Below are 21,183 nucleotides of genomic sequence, written 5' to 3' on the forward strand. Positions count from 1 at the left end.
TTTGCCCCTGAACTCTCAACTCATGTCCTCTCATTTATATCTCCCCCTTTCTTAAAGTTAAAAGCCTCTCCACATCAACTCTATCTATACCCCTAATAAGTACAATCTGAAGTACAATCCCTCTTTGGTTCTCCCAGCAAAGATCACTTGCCGTGTAGATTCTGGAGTGGGCTTGTTGCGCCCCTGAGTACTCCTCTCCCACACACTGTTTGCCATCTCGTTCCCAATGGACGTCAATACGAGAGTTAGCTCCAAGGGCCAGTCATCAAGGTCCAGGGATCGGACTCGTGAAAGGTGGGTGCCAAGGTTGCGGTGAATTCCAGAGCACTCAATACAGATGAGTGCCCCTAGGTTTAGACTTGCCCAGGTGGGATCTAGGAAGGTGGAAACAAAATGTCACATTGCAGAAAACACAGATAAAACATTCAAAATGGTGGAAATCCATAAATGCCTGGACAGCTGTTATGGGACAGTGTAGACTGCTGGGCCCATCTCCCAAGCCTCCATTTTCCCCCTCCGCCCCTTATCAAGTGGCTCGGATCACAGGCTGGTAGAAGATTGGAGGCTTCAGGCAGGCAAGATCAGGAATGGTCTGATTTCCCTGTCATCATTGGTGAGGGGTTAGACCTAACACAAAAACATTTTGTTTCTGCCCAGCACATTTTCTGGTCCATGCTCCATCTAAAGTGGTCAAAAGCTTCCTGAATGGTTGTTCAGGAATGATGTTAATGCTCATTTGTCACTAGACACTGAGTACAATGAGCAAAATTCTTAGAACTATAGAACCATAGAACATTACAACACTGAAAACAGGCCCTTCGGCCCTTCTAGTCTGTGCCAAACTATTATTCTGCCTAGTCCCACTGACCTGCACCCAGTCCACAACCATCCATACTCCTCCCATCCACATACCTGTCCAAATTTATCTTAACTGCGAACGTTGAGTCCACAGCAGTACATTCAGCAATGTATTGAGCAAGTGTTGGAATACAGGGAAACCAGAGTTGTATGTTGTAAGAAGGGAGGATCTACTCGGAGCTCACAGAATTTCCCCACGGTTCTCCGGCACCACGTTGGATTTTAAAAAAGTTGGAATAAAGGAGGTGCAGAAGGACTTGGGAATCGCAAAAGCCTGGTTTGCAGGTGCAGCAGGATAGCGAGGAGGCAAATGGAACATTGGTCGTCATTGCGAGAGGGATTGAGTTAAGGAGTAGGGAGGTTCTGCTACAACTGTACAAGGTCCTGGTGAGGCCACATCTAGAGAACTGTATGCAATTCTGGTCTCCTTACTTGAGGAAGGATGGACTGGGTTTGGAGGTGATGCAGAGGGGGTTCACCAGGTGGATTCCAGAGATGAGGGGGTTGGCCTATGAGGAGAGATTGAGTCGTCTGGGACTGGACTCGCTGGAATTTGGAAGAATGAGAGGGGATCTTGTAGAAATGTATAAAATTATGAAAGGCAAAGATAAGATAGAGGCAGGTAAGTTGTTCCCATTGGTGGGGGAGACCATAATGAGGGGACATGGCCTCAAGATCCAGGGGAGTAGGTTTAGGACGGAGATGAAGAGGAACTTCTTTTCCCGGAGGGGGGGTGAATCTGTGGAACTCGCTGCCCATTGAAGCAGTGGAGGTGGCCTCAGTAAATATATTTAAGACCATGTTGGATAGATTTTTACATAGTTGAGAAATTAAGGGATATGGAGAAGGCAGGTGGGTGGAGGTGAGCCCATCATCAGATCAACCATGATTACATTGAACGGTGGAGCAGGCTCGACGGGCTGAATGGATGACTCCTGCTCATATTTCTAATGTTCTTATATTGTTTCGTGTAACCATAAATTGGGTGGTTTCATGAGAAAACCAAGCAGAGTCAGCGGGAGACACAAGAAACTGCAGATGCTATAATCTGGAGCACAAAATAAGCTGCTGGTGCCAAAGGTGGGCGTGGAGGGGGGGTGTGCATGCGGTGGTTGTGGGGAGTTCTGGTTTGAGATGCTGCTTCACTCAGCGAGTGCTTCCACCAGTGAGCAATGAGAGGCTGGAGGAACTCAGCAGGTCAGGCAGCATCCACAGAGAAAAACAGGCATTCAACGGTTCCGGCTGGGATGCTTCCATGAGACGAATGTGGGGAAGGGAGTTATCAAGTATATAAAGAGTGGGGGGAGAAAGAGGGGTGGCTGCAGAGGGGCAGCGTTAGAGGATAGGACAGAAGAAGGTGGGAGAGGGAGAGAGAGAGAGATAGGAATGGGAGGAAACCACTGGGGGAGGGGAAAAGGTTAGAGACAAAGGTGAGAAGAGGAGCAGGTAAAAGAGAGATGCTCTCAAGAATGATTCAGGAATTAGTCCAGTATCCGTGGCCTGTCTCAAAACATCCATGTACATTGGAAACAACAAATCATGAAATTCCTTATAAAATTCCACCGTAAATCTATCTTCGCCAGGTGATTTACCCGTCGGCATTGCTTGTAATGCCTCTTTCAATACAAACTCTGTGAATGAATTATCTAACAATCTTACATCTTGCTCTTCCGGTTATACCAAAGATAGAGATCCATTGAAAGTTGGTTCTTATAGGCCTATATCTTTACTTAATGTAGATTATAAGATTGTAGCAAAAGTTTTGGCGAATAGATTAGCTAATTTTTTACCGAAATTAGTACATGGACACCAAACAGGGTTTATTAAGAATAGATATTCAGTTGATAATATTACTAAATTAATTACAATAATCAATGCATCCAGACGGAAAGTTAATCAACCAATGATATTAGCATTGGATGCTGAGAAAGCTTTTGATCATGTAGAGTGGAAATTTTTATTTAAAATGTTAGAAAGATTTAAGTTTGGGCCATTTTTTATAGGTTGGATTAAGGCATTATATAAGAATCCTTCCACACAGGTGGTGACAAATGGTCAGATTTCTCAAGCATTTAATTTGTGTAGATCAACTAGACAGGGTTTCCATTGTCACCAGCCTTGTTTGCATTAGTAATAGAACCTTTAGCTCAAGTGATTAGACAGAATATGACAATTCAAGGTATTACAACTGGACAACATGACTATAAAATTAACTTATTTGCAGATGACGTATTGATACATTTATTTAAACCGAAGAGTTCATTACGACCTTTACAAGAATTATTGGAATATTATAGGTCAATGTCAGGATATAAAGTAAATTGGGAGAAAAGTGAGATATTACCAATATCCGAAGAAGATTATTCACATTGTAAGCATATTACTAATTTTAAATGGTCTGAGAAGATTAAGTATTTAGGGGTATTTATTGATAAGGACTTTAAGAATTTGTATAGTTTAAATTATTTACCTTTAAAAAGAATTAAATCTGATTTGAATTGATGGAAAGATTTACCATTGATGTTAATTGGCTGAGTTAAAATGAATATCTATCCATGTATTCAGTATTTGTTTTAATCAATTCCATGTTTGGTACCGGGGAAATTTTTTAAAGAATTGAATAAGGCGGTACTTTTTTTTAATGGAAAGGTAAATTATCAAGAGTATCGATGCAAAAGTTGACGTGGTCTTAGGATTTGGGCGGTCTTCAATTACCACATTTTCAAAATTATTATCAGGAAGCACAATTGAAGTTTATTAGAAGATTGTTTGATATTAATCAACCACCAATGTGGGCATACGTGGAGATGGATCAGATACATGAAAAGTCATTACATAATTTTATATATAAGTGGAAGTTATTGCTTTTGCAAACATATAAAGTACCAGTCTTAATTTATTTAAAATATGGAACAAGTGGAATCAGTCTATAGGTTTGAAAGAAATATGTTCAATTAAAACTCTGCTATATCAAAATCAATTGATTCCCTTCTCAATGCATAACTCTTATTTGAAGGAGTGGGAGTTAAAAGGTTTGGTATTAATTGAAGATTGTTTTGAGGCAGGTTTATTTCTTTCATTTGATAGACTTAGGGAGAAGTTTGGAACATCACAAAACGCATTATTTGCTTATTATCAAATACGGAACTTTTTAATTAATGTTTGGTTGAGACTTGATATTATCAAGGCAATCGAAGTTTGAAATGTTGCTTATGGATAAGGGAAAGAAAGGGTTTGTTTCAGAGATCTATTTGTTATTACAATCAAAAATGAAGGAGTCTGGAGTGTTGAGAGTAAGAGATAAAATGGGAACAGGAGTTAGCAATGTTTATCCCTCATGGTCTGATTTATGTCTACAAAGTGTTACAAAATTAGTTAATGTATGTTATAGTTTAATGAATTATAACTTTTTATATGTTATATTTAACTCTGGAAAAGTTAAAGAGGTATGGTTTTAGGGATTCTGATTTGTGCTTTAGATGTGGAGATCAGGTAGGTACTTTTATACATTCTGTGTGGGAATGCTCAAAAATTAAACCTTTTTTGGGAAAAGATTATTACATTTTTACGAGATTTATTTCAAATAGATTTGTTTATGGATCCATGGCTGTGCCTATCAGGATATATGAATCCATTAACAACAAGTTTAGATAAATTTCGTGTTGCATTTATTCATTTAAGTTTGGCAGTAGCTAGGAAATGTATAGAGGTAACTTGGAAAAATGATGTAGACCTAAGTATACAGAGGTGATATAATGAAATTCAATCATGTTTGTATTTAGAGAAAATTACATATAATTTGAGGAATAATTATTCTTTTTTTGAAAATATTTGAAATATATGAAGCTAAATTTTAAGTAATTATTTTTATTTGCATTGTAATTCAACCCATGCTACATATTCATATTTTGTAATAACCTTCTTTCTGTATGTTAAGCTTTGGGGAGAGGGAGGGATAGTAAGGGGTGGGGGGGGGATAGGTTGTGGGAGGGAGGGGGTAAGGGGAATAAGGGTTTTTTTCATATATGTTTTGATATAATATATTTCTTTTGTATTCTTTTTTAAAATTTAAAATAAATTTTACAAAAAAAGAGGTGGAAAAAGATAGAAACCATAGAACACTACAGGATGGGAAACAGGCCATTTGGCCCTTCTAGTCTGTGCCATAACATTATTCCTCTAGTCCCACTGACTGTCACCCATTCTATACCCTTAAAACATAATGCTTAAAACTTAAGCATTTACCATGGCAGCTCGTTCCACACTCCCACCACTCTCTGAGTGAAGAGCTTCCCCCTAGTGTCCCCCCCAAACTTTTCCCCTTCACCCTAAAACCATGTCCTCTCATATTTATCTCTCCCAATCTAAGTGGAAAGAGCCTACTCACATTTACTCTGTCTATACCCCTTATAATTTTGTAAACCTCTATCAAATCTCCCCTCATTCTTCTATGCTCCAAGAAATAAAGTCCTAACCTGTTTAATCTTTCCCTGTAACTGAACTCCTGAAAACTTGGCAATATGCTAGTAAATCTTCTCTGCACTCTTTCAATCCTACTGATATCATTCCTGTGGTTTGGCACACAGTGCTCCAAATTTGGCGTCACCAATGTCTTATAACCATATAACTGTTTACAGCACGGAAACAGGCCATGTCGGCCCTTCTAGTCCACATCGGTTCACTTGAACAACTCCACTAGCTCCCCACTCCCCTTCTCCACCCATAACTCTCTAACCCCTTCACCTCCATGTACACATCCAACCTTCTCTTAAATGACAGAAGGGACCCTGCCGCAACTATCTCTTTTGGAAGATCATTCCATTCTGCCACCACTCACTGAGTGAAAAAGCCACCTCTAATATTTCTCCTAAAGTGTTGCCCCCTTACCCTTAAATCATGGCCTCTTGTTCCAACCTCCCCTGCCCTTAGGGGAAAGAGTCTGTTTATGTCTAGTCTGTCTATCTATTCTTTTCATAATTTTAAATACGTCCATCAAGTCCCCTCTCAGTTGTCTACGTTCCCAGTCTCCTTAATCTCTCCCTGTAAGCCAGGCAACATCCTTGTAAATCTTTACTGCACCTGTTCCACCTTTGTAGAGCTCGTCGAAAGAACCAAAGACTTGTTGATCCAAACCAAGGCTTTTATTAGCAAAAGACTGGAGCTCTTCACAGGTGGCCGACCAGTCCGGAATGATCCGACCTGGCTAGGGACACAACCCTTTAAGGTCCAGACAATAGGAGTGGCTTAGCTCTCAGCCAATCGCTGTAAGCACAGTCTAGATACAGTAACTATATACACTATGTACATTGGTGATAGACCTGTACTATCACATTCACCCCTTCTTGGAGAATTGACCCTGGGAAAAAAAACAAAAACGAGGGAGAGAATGAAAGGAAGGGGTAGGTCAAGGACTGTAGCGGTCAGGGGGTCTGACCATCCGGCGTGACCGCCGTGGTGCCGGGATTGGGGTCACTGGAGTGGTGTTGCCAGCGGGCTCGTCGGGTGCGACTGCTCCGTCGCTCAATTCCCCAGTCGTTTTGTCGGCAGGGTGGCCCAGGTCATTGGGGTGCTGTTGGTCCTTCTGTTGCGGCACGGGGCCTGGAGAAGGAGTTGGGGGTTTTGCTGGGTCTACCGCGTCCTGAGCTAGGTCCCGCACCGAAACAGTGTCCTCCCGCCCATCTGGGAACTCCACGTATGCGTAATGTGGGTTCGCGTGGAGTAGTCACTCGGTCGACCAAGGGGTCGTTCTTTGAGTGCTGGACGTGGCGTCGCAAAAGGACGGGGCCAGGGACGGTGAGCCATGCCGGTACAGTGGTTCCCGATTCGGATTTCCTCGGGAAAAGGAACATCCTTTCGTGGGGGGTGGCATTTGTTGCAGTACATAGGAGGGAACGGATGGAGTGTAAAGCACTAGTGAGAACCTCCTGCCAGTGAGAGGTGGGGAGACCTTTAGACCGGAGAGCCAGTGTAACCGCTCTCCATATGGTGGCATTCTCCCTCTCGACCTGGCCATTACCGCGTGGGTTATAGCTCGTGGTCCTGCTTGAAGCAATACCACACTCCAGAAGGTACTGTTGCAGCTCTGCACTCATGAATGAGGACCCCCTATCACTGTGGATAGAATTGGGGTACCCGAAGATAGTGAAAATATTGTGAAGGGCCTGTATCACTGAGGTGGCAGTGGTGTCTGGGCAGGCTACAGCAAATGGGAAGCGGGAATACTCGTCGATGGCTGTAAGGATGTAGGTATTACGGTTGGTCGACGGTAGGGGCCCCTTAAAGTCTACACTAAGACGCTCGAAGGGGCGGGTGGCTTTGATAACGTGGGAGTTATCCGGACGGAAGAAGTGGGGCTTGCATTCAGCGCACACCGAACAGGCTCGGGTCATGGAGCGGATCTCCTCGACTGTGTAGGGTAAGTTGCGCGCCTTGACAAAGTGAGCAAACCTAGTGACCCCTGGATGACAGAGCGCCTCATGGAGTTTCCGTAGTCTGTCCATCTGTATGCTGGCGCACGTCCCCTGGAGAGCACATCAGGCGGGTCGTTGAGCTTACCAGGCCGGTACAGGATGTCATAGTTAAAGGTGGAGAGTTCGATTCTCCATCTGGCGATTTTGTCGTTTTTTATCTTACCACGCTGGGTGTTGCTGAACATGAAGGAGACCGCGTATTGATCAGTCAACAGTGTAAAGCGCCTCCCAGCGAGGTAATGTCTCCAACGACGCACCGCTTCAACTATGGCCTGGGCCTCCTTCTCGATCGAGGAGTGTCTACTCTCCGGACCCTGGAGGGTTCTGGAGAAGAAGGCTACAGGCCGACCGGCCTGGTTCAAGGTGGCTGCCAGGGCGAAGTCGGATGCATCGCTCTCGACTTGAAACAGGACAGACTCATCGATCGCGTGCAGCGTCGCAGCAGCGATGTCAGATTTGATTCGATCGAAAGCCGCTGTGGCTTCGGTCGAGAGGGGAAAAGAGGTGGTCTTATCCTGGATGTTCTCGTAGACTCTCAAGGACACCATAGACAGCAATGCTGTTAGACGCTGGTTATCCTCCTCTACCTGAATGAATCTCAGGAAGTTTTCAAAGTTCAGCAGCCAGAAGTTAAAGGCTTTGAAGGCTGTAGCTGACTGTGGGTCGATATCAAGTTTTTCTGGCCGAGTTAAACGCTCCATCCCTTTCAAAAAAAATTCTTTCGCTAAAAAAATTGTAGAGCTCGTCGAAAGAACCAAAGACTTGTTGATCCAAACCAAGGCTTTTATTAGCAAAAGACCGGAGCTCTTCACAGGTGGCCGACCAGTCCGGAATGATCCGACCTGGCGAGGGACACAACCCTTTAAGGCCCAGACAATAGGAGTGGCTTAGCTCTCAGCCAATCGCTGTAAGCACAGTCTAGATACAGTAACTATATACACTATGTACATTGGTGATAGACCTGTACTATCACAACCTTATCTATATTCTTTCTATAATTTGGAGACCAGGGGGGCGTGGCAAGATGGCGTAGAGTCTAGACGTGCAATCTCGACCTCTCTGGCCAGACTTTTAAATACGTGTTTTTTAACCCTTTGTTTTCAAGTTTAAACTTTTAAAATTTTAGTTTAAAGTATTAAGGAATTATTATGGCCACTAATGGTAAAAAGACTAAACCTCAAGTTCATAAGAAGTTACATTTTCGAAGTGCTTGAGATTTGGGGCCTAGACGACTTGATACAGCCCCAGGCTCAATCTCTTCATTGTCTAAACCCCAAAGACTGCCTGTGGGGGCTGAAAAAAAACCTATTACTCACTAAATGTAGGATGGCGCTGGAATTACCCGTTCTCCGGAAGAAGGTGTGTGTTCCCAAGAAGTGGACCCCGATTTGGAAAGCCTTTCGATTTCAATGGAGGGAGCACACAGGAAGACGACTCCATTGTTGGAAATGCATCAGGTAGCACTTCAATCTGAAGAAATCGTTTTTCTTTGTGAATTGATGAAAAAACGAAATGCGGGGGGAGTCCAGCGGCGACTCCCTGAGGAAGTCGGAGTGCCGTCACTGGGAGTCCAGACCCGCAGTAAAATTTTTAAAATGCCTTCTGTTGAGTTGCAGCAGGAGCTGCAGTTACCTTGTTCTGCCACTATCAGAGAGAGCAGAGCTGAGCTTTACTGAATCACAGTGTGTGTAATTAAATTAAGTTATTCAAGCTGTTATAAAACCTTTGTTGACATCTCAAATGAATGAAATGGCTCAAATGAATGCTGGTATAAGTTCAGAATTAAATATGGTTAAGACACATGTGGAATCATCTTATGAAGAATGAAAAAAATTTCAGACTGCTTTTTTGGACTGTAAACAACAAGTGACTTCTAACACAGAAAAAGTGTTGAAGGTGGAAAAATCAATCATAGAATTAGGAGAACGTGAGAAGGAGCAAGAAAGAAAAATAGATTACTTGGAGAATCAAAGCAGAAGGAATAATGTGAAAATTGTGGTTTGCCAGAAGGTATAGAAGGACAAGATCCTCTTTGTTTCTTCAAAGACTGGATTCCGCAAATATTAGGGCAAGAATTTTTCTCTGGGGTATTGGTACTGGAAAGAACACCTTCAGCTGGTCAACCACCGAGGCAGGTAATAATTCGATATTTGAGTTATTTGGACAGAGAAGCAATACTTCGACTTGCAGTACAAAATGCGAGACAACGACAAACCCCATTATTGATTCAGAGTAGCAGAGTCTTTTTTTTATCCTGATTTGAATCAAGAGGCCATTCAACGTTGACGCCGATTCAATCCAGTTAAAGAAGTTTTGTGGCGTAAAGGTTATAAGTCTACTTTTTGTTACCCTGCAGTGTTGAAGGTGTTTTATTGAGACTACCAATTCGGTTTTTTGAAACTGATCGTTAAGCAATGATTTTTGCTGATTCATTGCCAGATATAAGAGGACAAAGACGTAGTCCACCATTGTCTCCTAAAGAAAAATCTGGTTGTACTGGAAACGGAAGAAATGGCAGAAATGGGAAAAACGGGAATGGAAAGAGTCCAACTCCTTCTGAAATGGGATCTTCGAGATTGGAATCTTTTGGATGAAAAGAAGAATTTTCTTATTCTATTTTTTTTGTTATTATGATATTTTGATGTTATTGATTGTTTGGCTGGGGAGGGGGAGATTTGCTCTAAGTTCTTTACTAGTCATCAGCCACTGGTGGGTGACCCACACCCAATTTTTGCTTAGGGGATTACTACCTTTTGGTAGTTTTTTTTTGGGGGGGGGATTTTCTTTTTGTTTCTTTATTATTTTTAGTTTTTTTAGTTTTTAATTTGTGATTTTTTTTCTATTGGAGGGCCTATATACATTGATTTGAGTTTTTATATAAAGATATTATTGGTATTTAGTAATAATAGTAGATATGTCAAAGTTGAGGTTTGCTACTTTTAATGTTCGAGGATTAAATAGTCAAATTAAACATAAGCAAATCTTGGCGTATATTAAGAAAATGAAAATTGATATTGCCTATTTACAAGAAACACATTTGAATGTGAAGGAAAGCATGAAATTAAAAAGGGACTGGGTTGGGCATGTATATTCTTCTTCATTTGATTCTAGAGCTAAAGGTGTAGCAATTTTGATACATAAAAATTTATCTTTTGAATTACAATCAATGGAGGAAAAGGCAGGATGTATTCTTAAATTGAATTGTAAGATTTTTAGTGAATTTTGGACTTTACTTAATATTTATGCCCCAAATGCAGATGATGAAATATTTATTTCAGATGCATTTTTATGTTTGGGCCAGGCTAATGATAATATTTTAGTTGGTGGTGACTTTAATTGTGTTTTGGAACCTTTATTAGATAAGTCTCTGAAGAAAGTTAAAAAATCCAAGATGGCAATTCAGGTCCAAGCGTTGATGAAAGATCTTAATTTAGTAGATATTTGGAGACATCTTAATCCGACAGAGAAAGATTTTTCCTTTTATTCATCTAGACATGAATCGTTTTCAAGGATTGACTTCTTTTTAGTATCGGCACATTTACAAGGGAAAATACAATAAGCAGAATATAAAATTAGGGTGATTTCAGATCATTCTCTGTAATATTTTACATATGAAACATCTGAGAACATTCAAATAGCTTATCGTTGATTTGATACAATGTTGTTAAAAAATATGGAATTTATTAATTTTTCTTAAAAAACAAAAATTTTTTTTGAAAGAAAATTCTAACTCTGTTCAAAGTAAGTTTGTATTATGGGATGCTATGAAAGCCTATTTGAGAGGACAAATAATTAGTTATACTTCTAAAATAAAAAAAAAGAATTGATTAAATCAGAGTCTTGAATTAGAGAAACAGATCGATGAGTTAGAAAAGGAATTTCAGAAAGATGCTACAGAAGATCAGAAAATAGAATTATCTAGGTTGAAATTGAAATATAATACTTTGCAATCTTATCAATTTGAATGTGTGATTAATGGGACTAAACAACGGTATTACGAATGGGGAGAGAATTGGTTTGGGAATTAAAGAAAGAACAGATATCGTGGACTATTAATGCTGTTAGATGGAATTCTCTTATTACTTATAAACCTCGTGAGATTAATGATGAATTTTATAAAAAGTTATATACATCTGAAGGAAAACAGGAAACTGGATTGATTGATCTTTTTTTAATCACAGTTGAATTTACCGATATTAGAGGATGGAGATATACAGGAGTTAGAAGAACCATTTACTGATTCGGAAATTAAAATAGCTATGCTGGAAATGCCAAACGGTAAATTGCCTGGTGATGATGGATTTTCGGTTGAATTTTATAAAATTTTTTATGATGATTTATCTACAGTGTTTGTGGATGTATTACGACAAGTTGGAGAACATTATGAATTAGCTGAGTCTTGTTCTAGTGCTTTAATTACAGTAATTCCTAAAAAAGATAGAAATCCTTTGAAAATATCTTCATATAGACCAATTTCATTGTTAAATGTAGATTATAAAATAATAGCTAAAATATTAGTGAATAGATTGGCTAAATTTTTACCAAAGTTGATTCATATTGATCAAACAGGTTTTATAAAGAATAGATATGCTTCAGATAACATTTTGTGTGTGATTAGTTTGATTAATAGATTTCGACAATCTTTAGATCAACCGATGATGATATCCTTAGATGCAGAAAAAGCATTTGATAGAGTTGAATGGAATTTTTTGTTTAAAGTTTTGGAGAAATTTAAGTTTGGTCCTTCTTTTATTGGTTGGATTAGGGATCTATGTAGTAAACTGGTAGCTAGAGTATTGATGAATGGTTTGATTTCAGAATCTTTTAAGTTAACTCGATCAACTCGTCAAGGTTGTCCTTTATCACCAGCTTTGTTTGCGGTAGTGATTGAACATTTAGCACAGTTGATAAGACAAAATACACAGATACAAGGTATGAAAGTTTTAGATGAGGAGTATAAAATTAATTTACTTGCTGATGATGTATTGGTGTATTTAACAAACCCAGCTCAGTCACTTTTGCATTTGAAGGAATGTTTAATACAATATGGATGTCTTTCTGAATATAAAGTTAATTGTGAAAAAAGTGAAATATTACCGGTAAGTAAAGGAGATTATTCAGTTTATAAGAATATTATTAATTTGAAGTGGACTGATCGAATTAAATATCTGGGTATAATTTTGAATGTTAATTATCAATCTTTATATAAATTAAATTATGCTCCGTTAATGAAATAAATTAAAACTGATTTGATTAAATGGAAAGATTTACCTATTAAGTTAATGGGAAGGATAAATACAGCTCCTATACTCTATAGTATGATTTATGAAGGCTAGCATATCATATGCCTTCTTAACCACCCTGTCTACATGGGAATCCACCTTCAGTGAACTCTGTACCATAAACCACAGGTCCCTCTGCTCCTCTGCATACCTCAATGCACTCCCCTTAACTGCATATTTTTAACGAAATGTAGCACCTCGCACTTGTCTGCATTGAATTTCATCTGCCATCTTTCAGCCCACTCTTCCAAACAAACCAAATCATTCTGTAATACAAGAAAACCTTTCTCACTATCCACCACTCCCCCTATTTTCAAATCATCTGCATATTTGCTTACCCAGTTAACCACACCCTCCTCTGAATCATTAATATAAATGATAAACAAGGGACCCAGCGCCGATCCCTGAGGCACCCCGCTTGTCTCAGGCTTCTAACCTGACATCCAGTTGTCCATCATGTTCTCTGCTGTCTATCTCCCAGTCACCTCTGAACCCATGTCACTAATCCCTAGTGACTGAACCTTCCATGCAGAACCTTATCAAAAGCCTTACTAAAATCCAAATAGATCACATCCACTGCTCTACCTTCATCCACCTTTTTTGTCACTTCCTCAAAAAAACTCAGCAAGGTTCGTCAAACATGACTTTCCTTTTACAAACCCATGCTGGGTGCCCCTAATCAATCCCTGCCCATCCAGATATGTGTATATACTATCTTGAAGAATACCCTCCATAACCTTCCCCACCACTGAAGTCAAACTCATTGGCAGATAATTACTTGGCCTACACCTAATGCCTTTTTTAAACAACAGAACTACATTCACAACCCTCCAATCCTGAGGTACCACCCCATCCTCCAGTGATCTTTGAAAAATCACTGTCAGTGATCCCGCTATTTGCTCCCTGACCATCCCAACTACTGTATCAGCACTTTGATTTATGAAGGCCAAGACGTCAAAAGCTTTCTTTACAACCCTATCCACCTGTGACACCACTTTCAGGGAATTATGTATCTGTATTCCCAGATCCCTCTGTTCTTCCGCATTCATTAGTGCCCGACCATTCACCGTGTACGTCCTTTCTTGGTTAGTCCTTCCAAAATGCAACACCTCACACTTGTCTGCATAGAGGAAAGGGTTACCGCATATATGTGTGTAATAGTCAATATCATGTAAAAGTCTACCCCTCCCCCACTACTTTTTGACTTACCACCCGGTTGAGACTTGCTCCCCACCCATCTGAGTTCCCAATGCTCTGACTGCTGTCTCTCACCTAGGTCCCCAGCCATCCAGCCATCCGAGGCCCTGACGCCCGAACGCAGGGTCCCTCTAAGGCTCTGGCTGCCCGCCCACCACAGCTCATGATGCCTCAAACAACACAGGTACTTACTGCGGTCAAAAGTAGCATGCTTATACCAATCAAAATAGAGGAGGAAATAGATCCAGCAGGGAGGTATGTAATGATAAAGTGTCAGATATACTCAGAACTCTGGAATTTGCTCAATGTATATGCACCTAATGAAGAGGATCATAAGTTTATGCAAGGTATCTTTTTGAAGATTGCAGATACGCAGGGTATAGGAGGGGACTTTAACCTTAATTTGGACTCAAAGATGGATAAAAATGGAAAAAAGACTAGCAGAAAGAACAAAGTAACCAAATTTATGGTTAAATCGATGCAGGAAATGCAACCTTTGGATATATGGAGGAGACAACACCCAAAGGAGAAGGAATACTCATATTATTCGAGTAGACATAAAACATTCTCAAGGATTGACCTGTTCCTGTTGTCAGCCAACATCCAAGGGAGAGTTAGGAAAATGGAATATAAAGCTAGATTGTTATCGGATCACTCACCCCTGTTATTAGCAATAGAGCTGGAGGACATCCCACCAAGAATGTATAGATGGAGATTAAACTCCATGCTACTTAAAAGACAGGATTTTAGAGAATTAATTGAGCGCCAAATTAAAATGTACTTTGAAATAAATACGGAATCAGTGAAAGATAAATTTATATTATGAGATGCAATGAAAGCTTTCATCAGCGGGCAGATAATAAGTTATGTAACTAAGATGAAGAAGGACTACAATCGGTAAATAGAACAGCTGGAAAGGGAAATAGTAAGTACAGAAAAAGAAATAGCAACAAGGGAAGATACAACAAAAATAAGAGAATTGGCAGACAAAAAAATAAAATATGAAACACTACAAACGTACAAGGTGGAGAAGAACATAATGAAGACAAAGCAGAAGTATTATGAGCTAGGAGAAAAAAACACACAAAATACTATCTTGGCAGCTTAAAACAGAACAAACTAAATGAACGGTATTGGCATCAAGGAAAAGGACAAAGAAATTACATATAACCCAACAGAGATCAATGAAAACTTCAAGAATTCTATGAGCAATTATATCGAACTGAGAACGAAGGGAAAGAAGACAAAATAGATGAGTTTCTAGCTAAAATTGAACTACTGAAATTGCAAGAAGAGGAGCAAAATAAATTAATAAAACCATTTGAAATAGAGGAAATACAGGATATATTAAATAAAAAACTACCGAACAATAAAACACCGGGAGAGGATGGACTTCCAATAGAATTCTATAAAACATTTAAAGATTTATTAATTACTCCTCTCCTGGAAGTAATGAACCAGACTGAAGAAACACAAAACATGCCAGAGTCATGTAAAACAGCAATAATTACAGTAATACCAAAGATGGGGCAAGATCCACTAACACCAGCATCGTATAGACCAATATCTCTACTTAACTCAGATTATAAGATAATAGCTAAACTATTAGCAAACAGATTGGCCAACTGTATACCAAAAATAATGAAACTAGATCAAACTGGATTTATTAAGAAAAGACGAACAATGGACAATATCTAAAAGTTCATTAACTTAATCCATGCAGTACAGGGAAATAAGACGCCAACAGAGGCGGTTGCTTTAGACGCAAAGAAAGCCTTTGATAGAGTAGAATGGAATTATTTATTCAAAGTACTACAGAGGTTCAACCTACCAGAGAAATATATTAATTGGATTAAAGCATTATATAAGGGACCATTGGCAAAGGTGACAGTAAATGGATATATATCAAACCAATTTAAATTAAGCAGGTCAACTAGGCATGGATGTCCACTATCTCCCCCACTGTTCGCGTTAGCTATAGATCCCTTGGCAGAACTGATAAGAACAGAAAATAAAATAAAAGGGATAAAAATAAAAGAGAAGGAATATAAAATCAGTCTATTTGCAGATTACGTCATAGTATACTTAACAGAACCAGAATTATCAATAAAAGAATTACATAAGAAATTGAAAGAATATGGAGAAGTATTGGGGTACAAGATCAACGCAAATAAAAGTGAAGCGATGCCAATGAATAATGTGGATTTCACAAAGTTTAAGAAAGAATCACCATTTAAATGGCAAACACAAGCAAATCGATACCTAGGTATTTGACTAGATAATAACCTAGGCCATCTATACAAATTAAATTATCAGCCATTAATGAATAAATTATAAGATGACTTAGAACATTGGAAAGATTTACCACTAACACTGATAGAAGGGTAAATTGCATTAAAATGAATATCTTCCCAAGGATACAATACCTATTTCAATCGTTACCAATTCCCTTAGCAGAGAAATTCTTTAAGGAGCTAAAGAAAATAATAAGGAAATTCTTATGGAAAGGGGGGAAACCAAGGATAGCGCTAGATAAATTAACAGAATGGTACAACAAGGGGGCTTACAGCTACCAAACTTTAAGAATTATAATAGAGCAGCATAATTAAGATACCTATCAGATTTTTATCAAACAAGGGAAAAACCAGATTGGACCAGATTAGAGCTAGATAAAATAGGGGAGAAGATACCTGAACATATACTATATAAGTGGGATGAAAAGTTGGTGCAACATGTGAGTTCACCAGTACTGCACCATCTGCTCAACATTTGGAAGAAGATTCACGTAGAAAGGAAAAAACAAATTACCAACTACCAAAATTATTATTGACGCAAAGTCAACTAATCCCTTTCACAATAGATAACCTTTCCTTTAGAGAATGGGAGAGAAAAGGGATCAAAAGAATAGAAAATTGTTTTTCGGGAAATAAATTATTATCCTTTGAACAAATGAAGTACAAATATGGTATAACTCACGGTACAATGTTGGCATACCACCAACTGAAAACCTACTTAAATGACAAATTGGGAAGCAGACTGAGGTTACCAGAAGGAAGCATCTTTGAATATGTGATTACAGACACAATGATAATTAAAAGATTTATAACAAACATGTACATCAAGCTGCAAGAGAAAGAGAACGATGAAATAAGCAGTAAACCCAAACAAAAGTGGGAACAAGATCTAAACATAAAGATAAAAAATGAAAAATGGGAAAAATGATGCTCTGGAACTATGAGAAATACAATAAACATGAGGTTACACATGATACAATATAATTGGTTACACAGGCTACATACCACGCCCCAAAAGTTAAATAAATGGGACCCAACATTATCAGATAGATGTTTTCGCTGTAAGAAGGAAACGGGAACAACAGTACATGCAATTTGGGCATGTGAGAAAGTGGAAAAGTTTTGGGAAGATCTAAATCAGGTATTAAATAAAATCACAAAAAGCAACATACCAAAAAATCCAGAGATCTTTCTTCTAAGTAATATAAGAAGTAAAGAACTAGTCCTCAATTTGGATGAAGCACAAAAAAGATTTATTATGATAGCCTTAGCTGCAGCAAAAAAATGTATAATGTCAACCTGGAAATCAGAAGAGAGTCTGAGAGTACAGCAATGGTACATAGAAATGAATAAATGTATTCCATAATGGAAAAAATAACATATAATTTAAGAAATAACGTAACAGTATTCGAACAAATTTGGGAACTGTACATGGAACACAACAGAGAAGTCCTACCGCGGACCTCCACCCCCTAAAATGACAGAATGAGAAGAAGATGAAATGAACTGACCCAGTGTGTAAAAGTAGATGACACAATTTTCTTGTTTATTTTCATTGTGTGATGACATTGTTTAATGGGTTTGATGTATTGTATATGTTGAACGTTTAGTGGGTGGGGAGGGGGGTGGGAAGGAGGGAAGGAAGGGAGGGGGGAAAAGGGGAGAAAATGACACTGTATATTCAAGAGGGAAATGTTTGTGTGTATTTTGGTTAATATGGTTCATAGTGTGAAAAACAAAAAAAATTTAAAAAAAGTAGCATGCTTATAATAGTCAATCCATAAATTTTACCTGAAAATTGGTCCACAAAATTCAGTTATTTCACACATACATATGGTTTCTAAAATTAGAACACTCAATGTCCATGCCATTGGGTTTAAGGAGGTTCAGAAGCACGGTCCCACAGGACAGGAGGTAAAAGGTGGAGAAGGGAGGGAGGGCACAGCAGCAAACAGTGAATGGAGAGGGAAGGGGGTGGAGAACTGGAGGAAAGGAGACAGATGGAAGGGGGAGGGAGAACGGGGAGTGGGCTAGCGGAAACCGGAGAAGTCTATGTTCATGCCATCTGGTTGGAGAGTTCCCAGACGGAATATTACATATTGCTCTTCCAATTTACGGGTGGTCTTGGTTTGACAGCACAGGAGGCCATGGAGAGATGTCAGTGCGGGAGGATTAGCAGTGGGATAGCCTTTGGCCAATCAGTGACTCCATTGGGCTCTTTATTGGCCTTGTTGTTTTAAGATCTGAGGAGGTCCTGAGTGTTCAAATTATGGGGCAATCAAAAAGGAGTACACAAATTGCTGGAGAAACTCAGCAGGTCACGCAGCATTTACAGGAAGCAAAGGGTGACCAACGTTCGTCAAGGTACAAGCAAAGAGCAGGCAGGCACCAGAATAATATGGTAGGGGGAAGAGAGGGGAAGGGCTGGAAGAGAGGAGGGGAGGAGAGGAGGGAGGAGAAGGGGGAAAAGAGGGGAGAAGGGGCAGGGGGAGGAGAAAAGAAAGAGGAAGGGGCAGGGAGGAGGAGGAGAGAGGAAGGGGCAGGGGGAGGAGGAGAGGAGGGAGGAAGGGGCGGGGTGGAGGGGAGGAGGGAGCAGGGGATGGAGAGTAGACCAACAGGTAAGAGGTCATAGGTGGACATGGGTGGGAAGGTAAAAGAGAAGAAAGCAGAGGTGATGGGGGGGAGAGGGTAGCTTCAATGAGAAAGAAATTTGGCAAAAAGCCCAGTTCACAGCAGACAATGCTTCCTTGAAGGCTGCAACACAAACTTTCTATGAATGGTCTCTGCTTCAAGGCATTGAAAGGGTGATAGATTCTTACTTGCAGCGGAGCAGTCAACACAAAACGAGTTGCCCTTTGCGTTCCTTATCGCCTGAAGTGCAACAGCTTCATTCCAACTGTCCATTCGCGCCTACAACATCAAGGTGTTGCATTTAGTGAGTTCAAGGGAGAGACAGAGACAAGCATTGCTCTCGCCCAATGTTGACCAAACCCGCAGAATTCAAACCACCTTGTGCCAGGAATTTTCCATCATTTATTTGTGCCAGCCCTAATTTCCATTTGCATTGAGTGGCTGGTTGGCACATTTCAGAGACTGTGAACCTGGAGTCACATGTAGGCTCAGCTCGGCAAGGATGGTACATTTCCTTCCTAGAGCACATCAGTGAATCAGATAGTAGTTTTGGCCTTTTTATTTCAAGATAAATTCCAAATCACTTGAATTTGAATTTCCTAACTGCCGTGACAGAATTTGATTTCTTGTCACAGGATCAATGGTCTAGGATCTGTACTCAGAATCAGGAACATTGACTCAAGTCTCTCATTCTTGGTCAAACAACCCATTCGAAGCAGCTCAGTCTTCACGGAGTTTGTTGGTGGGAATATGGAGGGTCACATGACCTCTCTGCCTGGAACCCAGTCAGAATGTGGATTGTGGAGGGTCACGTGACCTCTCTGGATGGAACCTGGTGGGAATGTGGATTGTGGAGGGTCACATGACCTTTCTTGGCTGGAATCTGGTGGGAACGTGGAGGGTCACGTGACCTCTCCACCTGGAACCTGGTGGAAATGTGGAGGGTCACGTGACCTCTCCATTTGGAACCCAGTCAGAATGTGGATTGTGGAGGGTCACGTGACCTCTCTGTATGGATCCTGGTGGGAGTGTGGAGCATCATGTGAACTCTCCATTGGGAACCTGGTCGGAGGCCACCACATTGGTCATTCAAGGTCAAGACCACCCATGCTGAGCACACATCTTGTCATTGGCCCTTTCAAAAGACCACACAGGTCGCCACTGGCTGTTCATCACGTGTTACAACCGATCTGTGTCCTGACTCTTTGCTTCTCGGACCCATTGACCTTGTTCCTCACACAACAGTTGAGCCACTGAGTGGATTCAAAGCTGAATGAATGTTACCTTTGTGCAGTAGCAGTATCCACCCTCTGGCCTTTGTCGACTGACCTACCTTGTTTTTGCTACTTTCACAAGACTGTAGACTGGCCAGGATTTGACTTTCAATGGCTTGGACCCAGGCATCTCTCTCTTCGAAATTCACAGCTTCAAAGTACCACATCTGTCCCGTGCTGGAGACAATGGTGAACTCGATGTTCTCCTCTTGCTCTGCGATAGGGGAAACGAGGAGGAAAAAGAGAAGATTATTGTTTGCAGTGATACCAAATTCAGCACAGATCTGGTGTGGGATAACTCAGTGCATCTACAAAAAGAACCCTGGATTCATGTGGAACAGATTAATCAGGACACACAAGATATGAGAGATATGGTGACACATTAATCCAGGGGTGGCCAAACTTCAGCCCCCAGGCCAACTGTGGCCTGTTGCCCATTTTTAAGTGGCCCAGGGTGAATTTTAAAAATAAAGTGGAATATGGCCCGTTGGAACGTTGCCACTCACAATAAATTGCACTGTTTGTACATTGTGCTTCTAAGTTTCAACACTAGACGTCGCTGCCATTTTGAGCAACTACGAGACCAGTGGTTCGGTGCTCTGTGGTTTGTAAGAGATTAGTTCAGGTGGTATGTTAAGAACCACTGGTCTAGACTGATCAATGTAATGTTAGTCATTGATGAAAAGGTTTAACTCAGTTAAAAAAAACGTTTACCTCAGATGATTAAACATGGCGGAGCCGAAAAGACAGAAAACAGCAGTGTTGAAATTTTCAGACACAGTGGGAAAATGAATACTTTTTCATAGAAGTCAAGGGGAAGTGGGTTTATTTGATTTGCAAGGACTCTGTTAACTTTAATAAACTGTCTACAAATTTCAGTAGATGCATCATAATCATTAAGGTGGTCACTTGGGCCGTGAACTGTATTTACGGAGAATTGTGGAAGAACGTTGGAGACAGCCTTGTCCCTTTCTCAATCTTTTCTCTTCATTTTGTATCCAGCTTTTTATTTTGAATGAGTTTTAAAGTTTTATTGTATTCATTTAAAATAAATTTAAGTGCAATAGATACTGAAATGCCTGTAATATGTGAGCACATTAGTAAACTACTGGAATGCCAACAGTTAAACTGCTCAGAGGTGTCGTGTAGTTATTTTGATAGAAAATGAATTTTCGAT

At 40.1% G+C, this 21,183-nt stretch overlaps 1 protein-coding gene across 2 annotated transcripts in view; it reads right to left on the reverse strand.

Annotated features, from left to right (window-relative positions):
* The window catches only part of LOC138747101 (arf-GAP with GTPase, ANK repeat and PH domain-containing protein 1-like), a 451,715-nt gene that overhangs the window by 20,365 nt on the left and 410,167 nt on the right, over nt 1-21,183 (reverse strand). For both annotated transcript variants that reach the window (XM_069906050.1, XM_069906049.1), the window contains exons 14-16: nt 20,066-20,220; nt 18,921-19,011; nt 152-374 (exon numbers count right to left, since the gene is read on the reverse strand). In XM_069906050.1, the coding sequence (XP_069762151.1) occupies nt 152-374; nt 18,921-19,011; nt 20,066-20,220 (469 nt within the window). The remainder of the gene's footprint in view (nt 1-151; nt 375-18,920; nt 19,012-20,065; nt 20,221-21,183) is intronic.

This window comes from Narcine bancroftii, chromosome 12, assembly GCF_036971445.1.
Source record: "Narcine bancroftii isolate sNarBan1 chromosome 12, sNarBan1.hap1, whole genome shotgun sequence".
NCBI classification, from domain to species: domain Eukaryota; kingdom Metazoa; phylum Chordata; class Chondrichthyes; order Torpediniformes; family Narcinidae; genus Narcine; species Narcine bancroftii.